General features: G+C 56.3%; 1 protein-coding gene across 1 annotated transcript in view; it reads left to right on the forward strand.

Moving 5' to 3' along the window:
• The window catches only part of CYP46A1 (cytochrome P450 family 46 subfamily A member 1), a gene marked incomplete at both ends in the record, with an annotated part of 46,372 nt that extends 27,898 nt beyond the window's left edge, over positions 1 to 18,474 (forward strand). The window contains 12 exons of the mRNA XM_080707443.1: positions 2,199 to 2,272; positions 2,861 to 2,947; positions 6,924 to 7,062; positions 7,665 to 7,775; positions 9,019 to 9,169; positions 9,256 to 9,318; positions 10,876 to 10,948; positions 13,348 to 13,432; positions 13,931 to 14,041; positions 17,506 to 17,594; positions 18,020 to 18,086; positions 18,304 to 18,474. Coding sequence (XP_080563569.1) covers positions 2,199 to 2,272; positions 2,861 to 2,947; positions 6,924 to 7,062; positions 7,665 to 7,775; positions 9,019 to 9,169; positions 9,256 to 9,318; positions 10,876 to 10,948; positions 13,348 to 13,432; positions 13,931 to 14,041; positions 17,506 to 17,594; positions 18,020 to 18,086; positions 18,304 to 18,474 — 1,221 coding nt within the window. The remainder of the gene's footprint in view (positions 1 to 2,198; positions 2,273 to 2,860; positions 2,948 to 6,923; positions 7,063 to 7,664; positions 7,776 to 9,018; positions 9,170 to 9,255; positions 9,319 to 10,875; positions 10,949 to 13,347; positions 13,433 to 13,930; positions 14,042 to 17,505; positions 17,595 to 18,019; positions 18,087 to 18,303) is intronic.
• Between the last annotated feature and the right edge of the window lie 488 nt (positions 18,475 to 18,962).

Here is an 18,962-nt window from a genome sequence, read left to right on the forward strand (position 1 = left end):
CCCAGCTACCCGGGAGGCTGAGGCAGGAGTTCATGGCCAGCCCAGGCAACCCGGGAAAACACTGTTTCAAAACAAAATCTATTTTTTTCTTTATTCCTTTTTTATTGTTTTGTTTTGTTACAGGGGATTGAACCCAAGAACATTCTACCTCTGACCCACACCCACAGCCCTATTTTTATTTTGAAATAGGGTCTTGCTAGGTTGCCGAGAGTTTTGCTTTTTACTGAGGCTGTCCTCAAACTTTCAATCCCCCTGCCCCAGCCTCCCAAATACTGGGATTATAGGTGTGCACCGTGTTTTATTCCTTAAGGATGGTGGGACTCCATTCTGACAGGCGATCAAATCGATTGCAGATCAGTTTGATGCTTCCCAGGCTCGCTGAGGCTTTGACTGGCGGGCATAGAGTCCTCGCCCTGAGGACCGGCTCTTCTGGGCCTCTATCGAAAGCTTTGTATCTGAAGTTCATCTTGGCTGGCCTGTGGGAACTCGACTAATTCTCGGCACTGTGTAGGCTCTGAGAATTGTTCAGCCTAGCGTTGCCCAATGCTTCTCCTCTTCCCCCAAGTGCACAGGCTGGTTCCATCGAGTACCTTGGGCGTCACAGGTATATCTCTGCACAGGAACTCCCTACAAGTACACCTCTCTGGTCCTCTGTCCTATAGGCCCTCGGCCAGCCTGATGGACAGTATTGTGTCTCTCCCACTAGGAGAACTCTGCCGGAATTGTCTCCATGGAGGGCGCTGGGAGCTGCCAGGTCATGGGGCCCACATCTTTTTTTTCTTTTTCTTTTCTCCCCTTCCTTTTGGCTCATAATTCTTCCCAGCTCATCTGAAAATGGTTCTTGAGAACAGACATGTTACCCTTTTTGCCCAGTTTCCTGGTGTCTGTGGCGTGGGGACAGGCCCTGTCTTGTGGTAGACAGATGTGGGAGCGTCCCTGTGTCATTCACCACCCCCCCAAGCTTGGCCAGCAGATGATCACGGGACCCCCAGGCCTGGGACAGCAGGCCTGGTGCGGGGATGCTGCTGAGGCTGGCCTGCCTGGGCGGTGCAGGCTCTAGTGTGTAGGTGGCAGTTACAGTGGGGTAATGCAAGGGCTCCGGTCACACTGACAGTGATTGGTGCGGGCTTGAGGTCCCTGGCACAGGGCTCACCATACAAAGTTGGCCACCACCTACGGGGTTTCCTTTCAGCTGAAAAATCAATATTTGACCTCTAGGAGCTGAAGGCACAGAAGCTGGTAGCCCTGGGTCAATGTAGAGAAGCCCGTGGCGGCTCCCCCATGGGCAGGGTAAAGCTCCTGCCCACCCCACACATCTCTGCGGGCACATTCCAGGGCCCTGGCTTCCCTCAGCCTGGATCACAGCTCTCCTCTCCATGAATGCAACTTGCCTGGATTCGTGGCCTCCCTGCAGCACACATGTGCCCCCGGGCCGGCTCTCAATCTATTTCTTCCCTTGGGTGTAAGATGAGCATAACCCCAGCACTGGAGTCTCGGGGCTGACTGGGGACTGGAGAAGCTGCAGGAGGCTGATGCCCGTGGGTATTGACCCAGGACCCGCTCTGTGCAGGGTGGACGTGGTCCTCACAGCAACCCGGGCAGAAAGGTGCCCTTCTTAGCCCCATCCTGTGAGATGGGAGCTCTCAGGGAGGGGGAGATGAGCGACTCAGCCTGGGTCAGAGGGGGAGGAAGTGGTGGAGCAGAGATGCTGAGCCCGGATCCAGATGCAAGCCCAGAGGTCACCCCCGGCCTGGCGGGAGCCTCGGAGCTGCTGGCCGGTGCTGCTGTCCGGAGGCCAGTTGGCCCTTCCTCGGCCTCTGAGGCTGGTAGGCTGTAGAGGCTGAATCCCTGAGTCCCAGCCATTGTCTCTCTCTCTGAGGTCCCTAAGCCCCTCCTCCAGGTCTCTCCCCTTCCCGCTGTGGCTCAGGGCAGCGCACCCCTTCTGTTCTGCTGTGGTGACACCCCGAGCGTGGCATTGGACTGAGGGGCTCCTGCGCCTCCTCTTGCTGTCAATCAGCCACCCTGGCGCAGTTTCCTCCCACCCACCCGGTTGCTGCGACTTCAAGACAGGCTTCCCGGTGGGATGACCGAGGTGGTGTGGGCGGGGTGCTCACGCTGGGCCGAGGGCTGCCTCACAGGAGTCCCCGCTAGCCTCTTGTGTGTGCCTCGGCTGATGCCGGTTCTCTGGGGATATTTAGAAGTTCCTGATGTCAACCAAGTATAACAAGGACTCCAAGATGTACCGTGCCATCCAGACGGTGTTTGGCGAGAGGTGAGGAGCGCGGGGGAGGGAGGCCCTCCGTGTGCCCGTGCAGCCCCTACGCGGTGGCCCCGTTCTTGTTGGTGGCACTTTTCATCTCCCTCTCTTTGGGGGTGGGGTGGGGGGTTGCCCAGGTTGGGACTCACCATCACCCAGTTTCTTATTTATGTAATTATTTATTTTTTGTGTTATGGGGGATGGAACCCAGGGGCCTTTTACCTCTGTGTGACACCCCCAGCCCTGTTTTTTATTCTTTATTTTGAAACAGGGTCTCACTGAGTTGCAGAGGGCCTCACTAAGTAGCTGAGGCTGGCTGCGAACCGCGATCCTCCTGTCTCAGCCTCTTATTTACGTATTTCTAATAGACATATAAAATGGCACATACGCGCGGGGTGCCGTGCAATGTTGCAATACCTTTACACCGCGCATTTGACCTGGTGAGATGGGGAAGTCAGCCTCCTGGGAGCGCCTGGTCCAGTGGCATTCATTGCATGCGCAGTGGTGCAGCCCCGCCCCCACCCAGTTCCAGGACTGCAGCCATCCCGCAGGCGAGCCTGGCTCCTCCCCCACCTCTTTCTCGCGTCCTGTCTGTCTCCGCAGACTCTTTGGCCAGGGCTTGGTGTCTGAGTGTGACTACGAGCGTTGGCACAAACAACGGAGAGTCATGGACCTGGCCTTCAGCCGCAGGTGAGCATGGCCCGAGATGGCGCAGGGCTCCCGCCTTGAGGGTGGCGCGGGGGCCCGGGAGGGGAGGCCCTACTCCAGGGGCCACCCTGCTGAGGGGAGAGACGAAGGGGAGGCCACCAGTGGTCAAGACAGAGAGCCTGGCTGCCTGAGGAGGCCCGGGAAGCCCGTCTGCAGGCCACGAAGGCTCGGGCCTGGCACCGTGTGGCAGAGGCGTGGTCCCTGCTGCCCACAAACGGCCCAGCCCAGCCTTCATCACCTGTCTTTTGACCTTCTTATTTCATTATTACTTTTTATTTTCGGGTGATATTTTTTCAAGAACTTTTGAGACATAATTTATATTCCATATAACTCACCATTTCGTATCCATGTTGCTGAAGCAAGCACATAATTCACCATTTTAAAATGTGCCGATCAAGCCGGGCATGATGGCACATGCCTATAATCCCAGTACTTGAGACAGGAGGACCTCGGGTTCAAGGCCAGCCTCGGCAACTTAGACCTTCAGCAACTTAGTGAGACCCTGTTTCAAAATAAAAAGTAAAATAGGGCTGGGGTGTAACTCGGAGGTAGAATGCCCCTGGGTTCAACTCCAGTACCGCACACACTCAAAAAGTACCAGCCAGTGTTCTTAGTGTATTCACAGACTTGGGCAGCCATCAGCACAGTGTTTAGATCGTGTTCATCGCCCTGCCCTCGTCATGCACCACTTCCTCCAGTTCCCCCAAGCCCGGGAAACCACGGGTTTACTTCCTGTCTCTGGGTTTTTCTATTCCAGACATACCATAGAAATGGAGTCATATAATAAATATGTGGTCCTTTGTACCCGACATCTTTCCTTTAGAATATCGTTTTCACGTTCCACTCATGTTGTCGCCTGTTGAAATTAGTGTTTTATTCCTTTTTATTGCTGAATAATGATTCCATCGCGTGGCTATTACATATTGTCTATTCATTCTTTAGTCCATGGACATTGGGTTGTGTCTTCTTTTTTGGCTGTTATGAATTATGCTGCTATGAACATTTCTACACAAGAACATTTCTCCTGGACATATCCCCAGGGGAATCGCTGGGTAATATGCTAACTGCGTTTAAGGTTTTGAGGAAGGTAAATTTTTACTTTGCTACAATTTCAAAATTATAGAAAATTTGCCATAATAGAACTGGGGATGTCTATATATCTTTTACTGAGTTTCGCCTGTTGTTTATTGTTAAAATCATTCTTTGCCTTGTGATTTTGTCTCTCCATATACGTATATAAAACGGTATTTGTCACTCTCTGATGTGTGCATATTTATGTATATTTTACACGGTGCATATTTAAGCTCTTTGAGAGCGAGTTAGAGACATTGACCTCCTGGCCTTTACACCCTTCCCTGTGCAGCTCCTGGGGTGATGACTGTAGCTCCAGCCCACTATCAAAATGAAGTAAGAAAACGAGGAGACCCTAAAGCTCTTACCTAATCGTGGCCCTCGTTCAAAGCCCGCCATTTGTGGCAGTGCAGGTGTCTTCCTGGTCTAAGGTTCAGCTCAGGTTCACACCCCCCCCCCCCGAACTATTCTAGAACTGTCCTTGGGGTCGGGTCTTGACCGCCGGATCTTAATGATTTTAGATGAATGGTTCCGTGGTATTAAGTTTGTTCACACAATCATGCCACCTTCATCAGATATTTTTATTTATTTTTTAGAGTTATTTATTTGTGGTCCTTGGGATTGAACTCAGGGACATTCTACCCCTGGGCTAGACCCACAGCCCGATTGTTAAGCTGCTGAGACTGGCCTTGAACCTGTGATCCTCCTGCCTCAGCCTCCCAAGAGGACTGAAATTATAGGCATGTGCCACCATGTCTGGCAGACATTTTTACTCTTTAATCTCACAATGAGATATGTTTCAGCGATGATTTATTATAAAGGCCTACGATACAAAGTCATATGAAAGAAGCTTTGGAAGATACCCGTGTTCATGAAAGTATTATTGAGCCTTGGCAAGTCCTTGTTTGCCAAAGAACAAACATAGGGACAACTGGTGGGTTTCATCTCCAACCCTCAACCCCATGGAGTATCACTGTGTGCTTGAAATCAGACTGTGAGAGGAAGTTGTCGGTTCTACTCTTCTAGATTTCCTCTCCCTGGGACACCTTGGTGCCAGCCAAGGGGTTGGGGTTTTACCGCGTGCCTAAGAGTCGACCCAACCTTCCCCCTCCACCATAGTAGCTGCAGGAGACTCGGTAGTTGAAGTTTAACCAGCTATAAGCTATCCAGATGGTCAACTGGAATATGACCTTAAAAAAAGAGCTACAAATAGTCTCGCAAATAAATCTATGCTTGCAAACAGTGTAAAAGTTACACAGAGAAGTCAAAGGTGCTCTGAGCATAGAGCAGGCCTAGCTGGGAGCTCGGGAGAGCTTGGTGGGAGAGGTGGGTTGAGCGTCCATCTGGTCCTGGGGAGGGAGTCCTGGAGTTCTGGTCCTGGTGTTTCAGGAGCGGCCTGGCCGCAGAGGATGAGACCTGCGCGGGCGGGAGGCCGGGGCCAGAGTGGGGAGCACTGATGGATGAGCGGGTGCTGATTTTCTTCCCTACCTATTTATTATTATTCTTGTTATTATTATTTGTAGTGCTGGGAATTGAACTCGGCATTCTACCTCAGACCTACACCCTCAGCCCTATTTTATTTTTTAATTTGGAAACACGGTCTCGCTAAGTTGCTAACAGGCTCACTAAGGAGCCGAGGCTGGCCGTGGACCTGCGATCCTCCTGTGTCAGCTTCGCAAGTACTGGGATTACAGGCGTGCACCACCCGCCCAGTGGCTTCTTTCCTTCTTTAAAAAATTGGTCTTTTGGTTTCCTTTCTCTCATTTTCTCTTTTTAGTGTTTAAAAATTTTTCAAACAGTACAAAGAATGTTTTGTCCATACCTGAAGATATCACTACCAATCTCACCGACATTGTACGGGAGGGTGAAAGGGAAGTGGGGTAGTGTATGGAGAAAATCCACCCAGGGGTGTTTGCATGTGTTCATGTCTGTCTCTCTCTCTCTCTCTCTCTCTCTCTCTCTCTCTCTCTCTCTCTCTCTCTCTTTGGTGGTACTGGGGTTCCTGGAAACCCTTCTACCTCCGGGCTACACTCCCAGACCTATTTTTTTATATTTTTTTATTTGGAATCAGGGTCTCTTAGGCCAGTGCGGCTGGCTTCGAACCTGCGCGATCCTCCTGTCTCCGCCTCCCAAGTGCGGGGATTACAAGCGTGCGCCACCACGCCCGGCACTGTATCACTTCCGATCCCACTATGGTGTATACTTACAAGGCACCATAGGAATACATTACAAATTGTATTTGGAAACAATTTCAAATTTCTGATAAATTTGAAGAGTAAGAATGAGACAACAAATGCCCACACATTATTTGCTGAGATTAACACCACAGCACTGTTAGCGATAAAAGCAGTCAACGCAGTCCCAGAAGTGCACGTGTACCAAGTGGCAGTCTCCTTTGCACCCTCCGTCTGTGCGAGCTTGGGCTGGGAGCTTGGGCTAAGCCCCGGCCTGGGAGATGAGCTGGCCCCAGGGGTGCGGTGTAGGCGGGGAGCCCTTAGCCGCAGGCGGCGTGAAAGGGCTCATTTCCACGGAGACTCGGGCACTGGGGTTGTTCAGGGACAGCAGTAAATGGGAAGGCAGAAGGTCACAGGTGGTGGCCTGGGCCGGGCGGAGGGCTGGACCCTGAGCGGAGGAGCAGGAGGGGAATCAGAGCGGCTGTGTCCTGGACCCTGGGAGGCCCCAGAGCCGTCCCTCGAAGTCGGAGTGGAGAGGCTGCAGTGGCAGACGGAAGGAGGGACCTGTCCACTCTGGGGGCGGTGGTGAAGCCCCAGGGCTCGGTGCCTGCGGCCTCCACCTGCAGCCTGGGCGGGAGGGGCAGGGAGGTGCGTATGGGTTCCCCCAGATGGAGCTGGGCCTGGCAGCCGCTGACGCCACGGCGTTTCCCCAGCTCCTTGGTTAGCCTGATGGAGACGTTCAACGAGAAGGCCGAGCAGCTGGTGGAGGTCCTAGAAGCCAAGGCGGATGGGCAGACCCCGGTGTCCATGCAGGACATGCTGACCTGCGCCACCATAGACATCCTGGCCAAGGTGACGGTGACGCGGCCAGGCGGGGTCCTCCCCTCCCCCCTGCCTGGCTTTCCTCCGCTCCCCGCCCCTCCTGTGACCGCTGCCCCTTCTCTGTGCTCTGAGAGGGTTTCACGTATCTTATCAGAGCCGCCCGTGTGAGATCAGCTACTGTCTGTCTCTAGAGATGGCACCGAGAGGCACAGGGCCTGGGCTGGGCTGGGGGGGGGGAGTTTTGCCTGCTCCGGCCCTGCGCCCACCTCCCTCTGCATCCCCATAGGATGTGGCTGGACTGTGGCCCAGCCCCATCCACCCGCGGGTCGGTCAGGCCGCCAGGCAGGGTCGCGTGGGGTCGTCCAGCGCCACCTGCTCATTGGTACCATGTCAGCCATTTCCTGGGTGCCAGGGAACGTTCCAGGGCAGGTGCATCTCGCCACAGAGGAAGGGAGCGACCGGCACTGCGTGGCCAGTGTGTGCGCCACCCTCAGAGCGTCCCACGGCAGGCGTCATCATGGAGAGGGTGGCGGGCGCAGGAGCGCTTAGTCCAGGGCCTGAGTCTCAGAGGAACGGTGCCCGCTCCGCATCTTCCCGCTCCCCCGCTGTGACCGGCCTTCTCTCCCCCACAGGCCGCTTTCGGGATGGAAACCAGCATGCTGCTGGGCGCCCAGAAGCCCCTGTCCCAGGCGGTGAAGGTGATGTTGGAGGGTATCAGTGCGTCCCGCAACACTCTGGCCAAGGTACCGCCCGGCCCCCTCCTGACCGGCCGCTACCGGGCTGCGGCACCCCTTTCAGCCATTTTTTTTTTCCCAGAATGGCCTTTGAGTTCTAGTCTGTCCTAAGTGACTTCCGCCTCAGGATTAGAGCGTGTGGCCTGAAGTGGAAGCGCGGATTAAAGCGGCTTAATGTAGGCGAGGAGTCTATCATGCTCTCCTGTTTACTGATCCCCAAAGCAGGATTCTAGGTGGCTATGATGGCCCACCATGGCGGCACAGCGCCTCACTGTCCTACGGTGGTTGCTGTTGCTCCACCTATCACTTTCATGGGTTACCTTCCTTGTATCTGGGCATAAGGACAGAGTCTGCTCTTGCCTCAGCTCTGCTTCTGTCTGATTCCTGGGATGGACAGCGTCAAGACCCACCACGAAGTAGACACCCCCCATTTAATTCCCATTATCAATCAATAAATACTGTGTTTAAAATATACAAAATAAAAGTGTCCGGATGAGCCGGGCGTGCTGATGCACATATATAATCCCAGTACTTGGGAGGCTGAGATAGGAGGATGGCAGATTCAAGGCCAACCCCAGCAACTTAGCAAGACTGTGTCTCAGAACAGAAAAAGTACAAGGCTGGGTATAAATAAATAGCAAGGAAGGGACCCCTGAAGGGGGAGCTGGTTAGGACTGTGTCACAGCGGAGGCGTCAGAGCCAACGGAGAGTGAAACCAAGTCAGTGGCTGTGAAGACGGCGGCTTGGCGCTGGGGAAGCAGGCTCGGGTCGGAAGACCCAGGGAAGAGGAGAGCGGCCTGGAGGTCAACACGGGGGCCTCTTTCTTTCTTTCTTTTTCTTTCCTCCTTCCTTCCTTCCTTCCTTCCTTCCTTCCTTCCTTCCTTCCTTCCTTCCTTTCTTTTTTGCAGCACTGAAGATGAACCCAGGGGCATTACACCTCTGAGCTACACCCCCAGCCCTATTTTATAGTCTTTATTTTGAAACAGGGCCTCACCAAGTAGCTGAGGCTGTCCGCAAATGGCGGTCCTCCGGTCTCAGCCTCCCAAATGCTGGAATCATAAGCCTGCCCGCCACGCCCGGCTTCCCTGTCTTTCTGATATGCCGCCTCCCCCCAGAAGACCGAGAGCGTTGACTCCCCAGTCCTGAGGGGACTGCTTTCCTGGGGTCCCTGGTCACCAGCGCGCCGGTGTTGCCGCTGGGCTGGGGGCGGGAAGGGCAGGCTCGGGGCCACCTGAGCGGGCGCCCTTCTCAGTTCATGCCCGGCAGGAGGAAACAGCTGCGTGAGATCCGAGAGAGCATCCGGCTTCTGCGGCAGGTGGGCAGGGACTGGGTCCAGCGCCGCCGGGAGGCCCTGAAGCGGGGGGAGGATGTCCCGCCTGACATCCTCACCCAGATCCTCAAAGGTGAGGCGCGGGCTCCCCGAGGGCCTGGGGCGGGCGGCCGGGAAGGGCTGGGGACCCTGGCCGCTCACAGCCTCCTTGCCTTTCAGCGGAAGAGGGAGTCCAGGACGAGGAGGTTCTGCTGGACAACTTTGTCACCTTCTTCATTGCCGGTTTGTTGCCCGGCGGTGGCCCCGGTCAGAGCTGGGCAGAAACGGGGGGAGGGCACGGGTCAATAGGACCCCGGCCTGAGAGACGGGGGCTGGGATGGCGAGGGGATGGACGCCTCTCTGTGCCCTTGGTGGCCTCTGTGCAACACGGTCCCGGAGCGGCCTCCGGGCACTCACAAAGCTGCCTCGGGAGAGCTCGGCCATGTGGATCCTGGTTGCGCGGTCGTGGGGAGCCCCTGTTAGGTTGGCACTTAGGGTGTGCGGGGCAGCTTCACCATCTGCTCGCCACGTACTTCTGGATGCCAGTGCTCGCCTGGAGGACCCCCCTCACCGGGAGCCCCCAGAGGCCCATTCCCTGGCAGGACCCCAGTTAGACCCACCGTGGTGCCCGGGCTTCCCGCTGGCCGTGTCTCAGTGCTAAGCTGTGCGTTTCCCCGGAGGGAGTCTGTGAGGTCTGTGCCCCCACCACACGGCATGCTCGATGACCGGGGGCTCTGGGGTTTGCTCCCCCGTGGCCCCAAACAGACAGACGAAATGAATAAGCCAAAGGTGTGCGCTAGGTGTGGGGAAGGGAGGTGGACAGGACAAGGGACAGCGCGTAGTCCAGCGGCAGAGGGGGACAGATGCACACGTCCTGACAGAGGAGGATCCTGCCACGTGGATGGGCTGGGGTGGGGCCGGGGAGAAACCCAGGCAGGGACTTGGAGCAGAGTGCCTGCTGCCCGCACAGGCCAGAAAGCGCGTGCTCAGGAGCCCGGGGCCTGGACGTAGTCTCCGCACGGGCCCGCCTCAGTCTCCTCCTCTGTAAGTGGGAGCCTTCCAGTGAGGATGGCGTAGCCCCCGCTGGGCACCGCACCCCGACGCTCAGGTGCCAGGAGGGGCAGGGCAGGCTGCGCCTCCTTCCACTTACCTCTGAAGGAACTGAGGCCCCAGAGAGCGGCGCCCTGGCTGGGCTTTTAGAGGCGTCCGTCCCCGTCCTGGCCCCTCCCTCGGGTGGCCAGGCTGTCTTTGAGACCGCCCCCCCTCTGCAGTGGCCTCACCTGGCTGAGCCACCAGTCCCCCTCAAGACTCATGCGACCTAGAGACACCCCCCACCCCGGGGCAGCTTGGAGGCCTTCTGACCCTGTCAAGTTGGCACCTGCATGGAAGCCCGCCCCTGGCTGGGGTGGTCCTAGGCTTACGGGTGCCCTCTCTCGCCAGACCTCAGCAGCTGTGGGAGGCTTGGGGGCTGGGGCTCAAGAACGGACTCCAGTCACACCCCTCTCAGCCTCAGCTTGGCTTTCTGCAGGATGGGGTGAGCACCCCTCCATGCCAGCGAGGCCCAAAGGATGGGGCAGGAAGCGGCTTCTAGAGGCTCAAAGCCGGATGCACAGGGCAGACGCCATTCTCCTGCCTGTGTGGGCTGGCGCGGGGATGTGGAGGCAGACAGGCCATGTTCTGCATAACTTGGCCACGGGGGGCAGTCGTGGGCCTGGACATCGACCAGGAGCCTGGGGTCACGGCTAGCTGGCCAGCAGCCCCCAGGGCGCCATGTGCTCAGCCGCCCTCCCCCTTCTGCAGGTCACGAGACTTCTGCTAACCACTTGGCATTCACCGTGATGGAGCTGTCTCGCCAGCCTGAGATTGTGGCAAGGTAGGCGCGCCGCCCCTGGGATGGCAGGGCTAGTTCAGGCATCTTGTTCCCGAGGGCCACCTCCCCGTGGCTGAAACCCTCCAGTGTACCTGGCTTCCCTTCACCCAGGGACCTGGCTCCTGCTGCTCCCTCTTCTGGACCCTCTGCGTTCCTCCTGGGGGCCACTGCTGCCCTCCTCGTCCTCCTCCCCCTCCTCCCTGTCTTCCTCTATCCTCCTCCCCCTCCTCCCTTCTCTTCCTCTTGTCCTTCTCCTCTTCCTCCTCTTCTCTGTCCTGCCCTCGTTCCTTCTCCTCTTCCCTCCTTCTCTTCTCCCTCCTCCTTCCTTTTCCCCTCCTCTTCCTCTTCCCCTCCTCTTCTCCTCCTCCCTCCTCCTCTTCTTTCTCCTCTTCATCTCTGTCTTTCCCCACCCTCCTCCTCCCTCCTTCTCTTCCCTTCCTCTTCTTTTCCATTTCCTTTCTCCTCTTCCCTTCCCCTCCTCCTCCCTCCTCATCATCTCTGTCCTCCCCCTCGTCTCTTCCTCCCCACCCTGCCTCCTCAGATGTGTTTGCTGCTGGCCTTAACTCTGCTTCCACCATGAGGCAGGAAGCTACAGGGGCCAGAACCATGGTTCTTCCCTCCCTGCGGCGTGCCCAGCTCTAGGCGGCACTGAGGGCCCCACAGCCTCCCTGAAGTGCCAGGGAGGGCCTGCCCTCGGTTGGCAAGGTGAAGGAGGTGCCCCTGGGGAGATGGCGTTGGAGCCGAGGCACTTCAGACGGGTTTCCTCTCAGTCTCCCTCAGGACCATCCCAGACACACCTGCAGAAATACCTGCGCCCCTCCGGCCGGGCTCAGAGTGGGGAGGGCCTCCAATGACAAGTGTAGATTATCACCAGCAGACAAGGGCGGAGGGGAAGACTGCATGGCGGTATGAAATGGCCTATTGGGTTTAATATATATATAAGCTGGGCGTGGTGGTGCACGCTTATAATCCTAGTACTTGTGAGGCTGAGACAGGAGGATCACAGGTTCGAGGACAGCTTCGGCAAGTAGTGAGACTCTCATCAACATAGTGAGATGCCTGTTTCAAAAAAAAAGGGCTGGGGGTGTGGCTCAGAGGTAGAATGCCCCTGAGTTTAATCCTCAGTACCAAAAAAAAAAAAAAATTAAAAATGTATAATAGTAATGTGTGCTTTCTATAGAACATTTAGGGGTTCTACATCAGTGGTAGAGCTAGGCCCTAGTTTGATCCCCCCCACACACATATAGGAAAGAGCATAAAAGTTGTTAACAATAATGACGATGACAGTAAGAGTAATGATGAGGCCGCACATTGTTGCACACACCTATAATCCCGGGCCTTGGGAGGCTGAGACAGTGGGATTACGGGGTCAAGGCCAGCCTCAGAAACGTAGCGAGACCCTGTTTCTAAATAAAAAATAAGAAGCCGGGCGTGGTGGCGTACACTTGTAATCCCAGCATTTGGGAGGCTGAGATAGAAGGATCCGTGTTCACAGACAGCTTCAGCAATCTAGGCCCTTTGCAACTCAGTGAGACCCTGTTTCAAAATAAAGAATTAAGGCCAGGCGTGGTGGCACACGCTTGTAATCCCTGCGCTTGGGAGGCTGAGACAGGAGGCTCACACAGGTTCGAAGCCAACCTCAGCTCCTTAGTGAGGCTCTCAGCAACTTAGTGAGACCCCGTTTCCAAATAAAGTATAGAAAAATAATAATAAAAATAAGAAGGAGGCTGAGACAGGAGAATCATAGGTTCACAACCAGCTGCAGATGCTTAGTGAAGCCCTCTGCAACTTTGAGACCCTGTTTCAAAAAAAATAAAATCGGGCTGGGGGTGTAGCTCGGAGGTAGGATGACCCTGAGTTCAATCCCTAGTACCTAAAAACAGAATTCTTTGGGGCATATCCCCAGAAGCAGAGCCACCGGGCCACGTGGTCATTCTATTTGTAGAGTCTGGAGGAGCCAGGGCACTGCTTCCCCAGCAGGCCCATGGTCCCAGCTCACAGGATCCGACCCTCACATCCTCAGAAACCCTTACTGTCTCCCGTGTCCCTTGCTGCTAGCTGTCCCGGGCGTGAAGCCACCAGGTGCTCTAGGCAGGTGCTCTACCTACCACGAAGCTGCACCCCAGCCCTCCAAGTCCTCTAACACTCACACCGTTCTAAACCACAGCTTACCCAGCCGGCGGGCGTCCTCGGACCCCTCTCGCTGCTGTTTCCAGCTGTTGGTGGCTGTCAGCCAGGCTGCCATGGGCCCTGGGTGGAGCGCATTGTTTCCGGCACCTGACTCTGAGCATCAGACACGGGGGGGGGGGGGGGTGGATGCTTTAAAGCCTTTGGAAATAAGCACACTTTGCGAGGGGCGGACAGCCTTCCTGGGGGTAACTTGGCTTTGTTTCACCCGACAGGTTGCAGGCTGAGGTGGACGAGGTCGTGGGTTCTAAGAAGCACTTGGACTGCGAGGACCTGGGGAGACTTCAGTACCTGTCTCAGGTGTGGGGCGTAGGAGAGGAGCTTCAGGGCGGCGCAGGCAACCCATCGAGTCCAGCCCATGGCCTCCCTGAGCCTTGCGTGGTTCTTGAACCCTGCTGTGTCTGAGAATCCCCTGGGGGATTTCAAGGCCCCAAGCTCCCCACAAGGCCCAAGCTCCCGGTGCACTCAGGATAGGAAACCAGCCCTTTAGTAAATGGGCCCGTGTTGGCACCTGTAGACTAGGCCTGAGTTCTTCAGTCCCAAGCTTCCCCATGGAGCCAGGCTCAGCAGACCCTGCCCCACAGGCCAGAGCACAGCAGGAGGCTTTGTGTGACCTGCTGGGAGCACAGTTGCTCCAGCGGTCACTTGAGGAGTTGAACATGACCACGCGGCTAATAACCTGGGGGTCTGGGACCCAGTCCTGGGGAGTACCCTGAGCAGGCATGAGGCAGATGCAGGGCACCCCGCCCACGTTCCCAGCGCCTTTGACCTCTCTCTGATCTCCCCGTGGCCTCACAGGTCCTCAAAGAGTCGCTGAGGCTGTACCCGCCAGCATGGGGCACCTTCCGCCTGCTGGAGGAGGAGACCTTGATCGACGGGGTCAGGGTCCCCGGCAACACCCCGCTCTTGGTGCGTGGGGGTCGGAGTGGGCTGCTGGCTCCTGGGGTGGCGGTGTGGCATCTCCCAAAGCGGGGACCCCATCACCGCCTCAGGTTTTACCCTGCCCAGTGTGTTCTCCCGAGTCTCCCGGACGCTGGGAGGCCTTCCTCTTCCCCTTTGCCCTGTGCAGTGTAGGAGCGCTGTGGATAACTTTGGGAGGGGCGCCACATCTACACTAAGACACTCAGGGTCACGGCGGTCCGGTCACACGCTGGCCAGGGGACAGGGGATGTGCAGGACGCACCCCTGACCCAGGCTGGTCTAAGATCCTCTGCCTTAGACAAGCCCCGTCTCCCACTGTGACCCCTTCCTCCGGCTGCCCTCGGCCCATTGGTGCCTTTGTGCCCTTAGCCATTCACGCTCCCATTCATTCGTTCACGCATCCACTCACTCATTCACACATTCATCCAGGCGTCCATTCATGTCTAATGACCGCCCTAAGTCCAGCCCCCAGCCCATCTACGTATGTGTCGCTCCCCTGCTCCCCAGAGGTTATCATATCACACTCCTGAATTTTGTGTTTGCCATTCGTGTGTGTGAGTGTGTGTGTGTACGCACATGGTAACATGTTGAACACTTGTTTTGGCCTCAGTGGATGAATATTAAGATTCACGTCGGCCGCTCCCTGAAGCCAGAAGCTGTCTGCTTCTGTTGGTGTGTCAGCTGTGGGGAGTGGACATTGGAGAGGTCCCCGTCGCACTCTCTTGAGCACACGGGGGTTGTGTTTCTGTTCCCATGTCCTGGAGTAATGTGTAAACGTGCTCCTGGGGCGTATACCCAGTAGGATGACAGGGATGTCCCACAAATGAATGTTCAACTTAACACACGAACCCCCAATTGTTTTTCCAAGGGTTGTGCCAACACAGGTGCCCACTGGCAGCACAGGAGACAGACTGTTCTTCCTCATCCTCTTCAGCACTTACTAGGATCCAGTGTCATTTTTTTTTGCCAACCAAATATGTACAAAAAGTATTTGAAGCCAAGTGTGATGGCACATGCTTGTAATCCCAGCACTTGGGAGGCTGAGACTGGAGGATTGCAGGTTCTTGGCCAGCCTCAGCTACTGAGTGAGTCTATCTGCAACTTAGATCCTGTTTCAAAATAAAGGAATAAAATAGGACTGGAGGTGTAGCTTGGAGGTAGAATGCCCCTGGGCTCCACCCCTAGTACCACCCCCCCCCAAAAAAAAAAAAAACTGGTGGTGATCTTGATTTACACTCCCCTGATTACGGAGGCAATGTCTGTTGGCTGTGTTTCATCTTTGGTGGGATGCTGGCTCAGCCTCCCCTTTTGGGTTGCTTTACTTTTTTTGGTGGTACTGGGGTTCCTGGAAGCCCTTCTACCTCCAGGCTACACTCCCAGACCTATTTTATATTTTTGAAACAGGGTCTCTTAAGTCAGCTTGGCTGGCTTTGAACCTGCGCGATTCTCCTGTCTCTGCCTCCCAAGCATGGGGATTACAAGCGTGCGCCACCACGCCCGGCTGGGTTGGCTTTACTTTTTAAAAAGGTCCGTGTAGTAATTTTATGACTGTTATGTTTCAAATGTCTTTTCGAACCAAATTCGTGGTTTGTTTTCATTAATAGTTTTTTTTTTGTGATCTGAAGTTCTTAATCTTTTTTTTTACTAGTTCAAATTTGTGGTTTGTTTTCATTCATAGTTTTTTTTGTGATCTGAAGTTCTTAATCTTTTTTTTTTACTAGTTTTTCCATTTGTCTTATTTAAGAAACGCTTCCCTACCCTGAGTTTACATTGCACTGTAACAATTTTCCACTTATTTTGAAAGCTAAGCTCTTATCCGCCTAGAGTTGATTTTGTGTATGGCCGTGAGGTAGGGATCCCTATTGGTTTACCAGGGCTACCATGGAGAAATAGACTGAGTGTCACAGATTGAGTGACACAAACTACAGAAGGTTATCTCCTCACAGTCCTGGGGTTGACGGCCACAGTGTGGACAGGGTTGTGTCTTCCGTGGCTCCTTGCCTCGTCAATGCCATCTTCTCTGTCTTCACGTAGACATCTGTCTCTGTGTTTAAGGCCTGGTCTTCCTTTTTTATAAGGACATCATTTACATTGGATAAGGACCCACCCTAACTTCCTAATTTTAATTTAATTACCTCTTTATCACTAAGTTGCTGAGGCTGGCATTGAACCCGCAACCCTCCTGTCTCAGCCTCTCAAGTACTGGGATCACAGGTGTGTACTACTGTTCCCAGCTTACTTACCTCTTTAAAGACTCTTCTCCAAGCCACACATCATGGCACATGCTTGTAATCTCAGTATTTGGGGGGCCGAGACAGAAGCACCATACATTTGAGGCCAGCCTTGGTAACTCAGTGAAATCCTGTCCTGTCTCCTTAGCACACATCTGCAGCTGTCTTCATTCTCTTTTGCTGGCCATTTCTTTCCTGACCAATACACTCTACCTGTGGCCTCCTGGGCAGCTGTCCTACTGTGAGGCAGGCTACAGGCTGCAGCTGACCCTCCACCTGGAGGGTACAACCCTGTGAATGTGTGGGCAGACCCAGCTCCAGCTGAGCTCCGGCCTCCCTGGTCATCTCTGTCTGAGGCTCATTTGGGCCTTGTTCATCCTCCTCATGCGAGGGATGGTGGTACCTGAATCACAGTCACCAGTAGGATAATGCACATCCAGGCCTGGCAAGAGTCTCTGGCATCCCAGCCCCACTCCTGCTGCTCCTGATCAGTGAGGAGCTCGGCTCCTGGCCTTCCCCAGGCCTAGTGCCCTGGACCCTGAGCACAGAGAAGCAGGGTGGGCATGCTTAGGGAAATCCTTTGTCCAAGTGTGGGAGAGGCAGGGGCCAGCATCCAAGGCCCAAATTACCCAAGGGGACGTGTTGCCCTTACAGGGCTGGATACACAGACCCTAAGGGTCAAGTGCAGAGGGAGCATCGTGCCTATCGGGAGGTGCCAGGGTGCAGGAAAAGGCTGGTGGGAGCCACACACCCCCTCCCCAGCCCTGGAGGCTGAAGCAAGCCTCGAGTTGAAAGAAACTGAGTAACAGCAGCTCCCAGGAGGTGGAGGAAGTCGGCCTCGCGGGGTCAGAGCTGAGTGTGGACTCAGCGTGCCCGCTTATTTACTGGGTGACTGTAGGCAAGTCGCGGAGGCTCTGGGAGTCTCAGTTTCCTCGTGGGTCAACCAGGCACAATGGTAGCTCCCCACGGGCTGTGCCAAGCATGAAATGATGGCGCAGACCCGGCTGGTGATGGGTACGCTGGTCTGTCCCCTTCCTTCTGCTTAGAGGCTTTGGGGGGCAGTGAAATTTCATACCTGCCCACTTGGATGTGTGGAGAAGATGGGTGGAGAGAGGATGGGGGCTGCTCTACTCTGAGTTACCCCCCGGGGTGGCTGCAGTGGGTCAGGAGGGGCAAGGGTACAACCTGGGAACCAGAGACACCAGCTCCTTCACCCGGTAGTTCAGCACCTACGTCATGGGGCGCATGGACACCTACTTTGAGGACCCGCTGACTTTCAACCCCGATCGCTTCGGTCCTGGAGCACCCAAGTAAGTCCCCCCTCAAGATGTCATGGGTGGGAAAAGTACCACCCAGGCAGCCTCTGGTGGGAGCCCCCGACGCCTCCGGCTTCCCCTGCTGTGCAGCCTGGGCCCAGGGGTGGCTGCGGGGGATAATACACTAATAAACCCCAGCAGACACAGAACGGCGGGCTCCAGGGACACCCCGCCAGAGCTCTGACGCACAACTGCACAGTGATGGAGGGCCCCGCGCCCAGCTCTTAGCTTCCCTGGGCCTTGGTCCTCCCTGGGTGAAGCGGGCACAGTAGAAGCTCCTTGGGGGGGGCAGGAGGGTGAATGAGGCGATGTGAACCCAGAGCCCAGCAGAGGCAGCTGGCGAGCCGCTGGCGTCCTGGCTCAGCGTGGGCCATCACCGGGGGATGGCCGTGTCACCGCGGGGATCTCTCTCCCTGCAGGCCGCGGTTTACTTATTTCCCCTTCTCCCTGGGCCACCGCTCCTGCATCGGGCGGCAGTTTGCTCAGGTAGGAGGCACTGGGCCTGGGGTCTGCGCAGAGGGGCTGCAGGGTGGGGCCCGTCCTGGGCCAGGAGCTACTCTGACCCCATTCTGGCACCCCTGGGCTTCCGCAGGGAGGCAGAAGCCGGAGGGTGGGAGCTCCGCGGCCGGCGGGGAGGTGGCAGGGTGTGCTGTCATTCACGGGCATCTTTCCTTTCCCCTCCTTTCCTCTGTTATCTACCCAGATGGAGGTGAAGGTGGTCATGGCCAAGCTGCTGCAGCGGCTCGAGTTCCGGCTGGTGCCCGGCCAGCGCTTTGGGCTGCAGGAACAGGCCACGCTGAAGCCACTGGACCCTGTGCTGTGCACCCTGCGGCCCCGCGGCTGGCAGCCCGCCCCTCCACCCCCGCCCTGCTGAGCGCGCCCCGCGGGATGGGACTCCTCAGGCCAGGGCTCTCTGCCGCCCACGGCCACCCACCTGCACCCCACACCATCCCCTGGCCTCCCATGCTGACCACCTGCTCCCCCCCCGCTCAGCCTCCCATGGGCCCCCGCCAACCTCTGCACTGGCCACCCCCAGCCAAGACACTCTAATTCTCACTCCCCAGAGCCCTCCTCAAGCGCCACCTCCCCCAAGAAGCCTTCGCTGCCACCCCGGCCGGGCCAGGGGCCTCTCTTGCCATCCCTCAGTCACCTGCGCTACCTCTAACACCACACTGACCACACTGTATCATGAATGCCCACCCACGTGACCAGCGGGCCCCCCCAGGCTGTAAGCGCCTCGGGGCAGGGTCTCTGTGCTCCGCCTCTGTGCCCCCAAGGCCACCCAGACCCAGCACAGAGCCGATGCCCAATAAATGTGTGTTGACTGCATGGCAGAGCGGCCCGCCCGGGCCATGGGGCTCC

Source organism: Muscardinus avellanarius (assembly GCF_963383645.1).
Source record: "Muscardinus avellanarius genome assembly, chromosome: 12".
NCBI lineage: Eukaryota > Metazoa > Chordata > Mammalia > Rodentia > Gliridae > Muscardinus > Muscardinus avellanarius.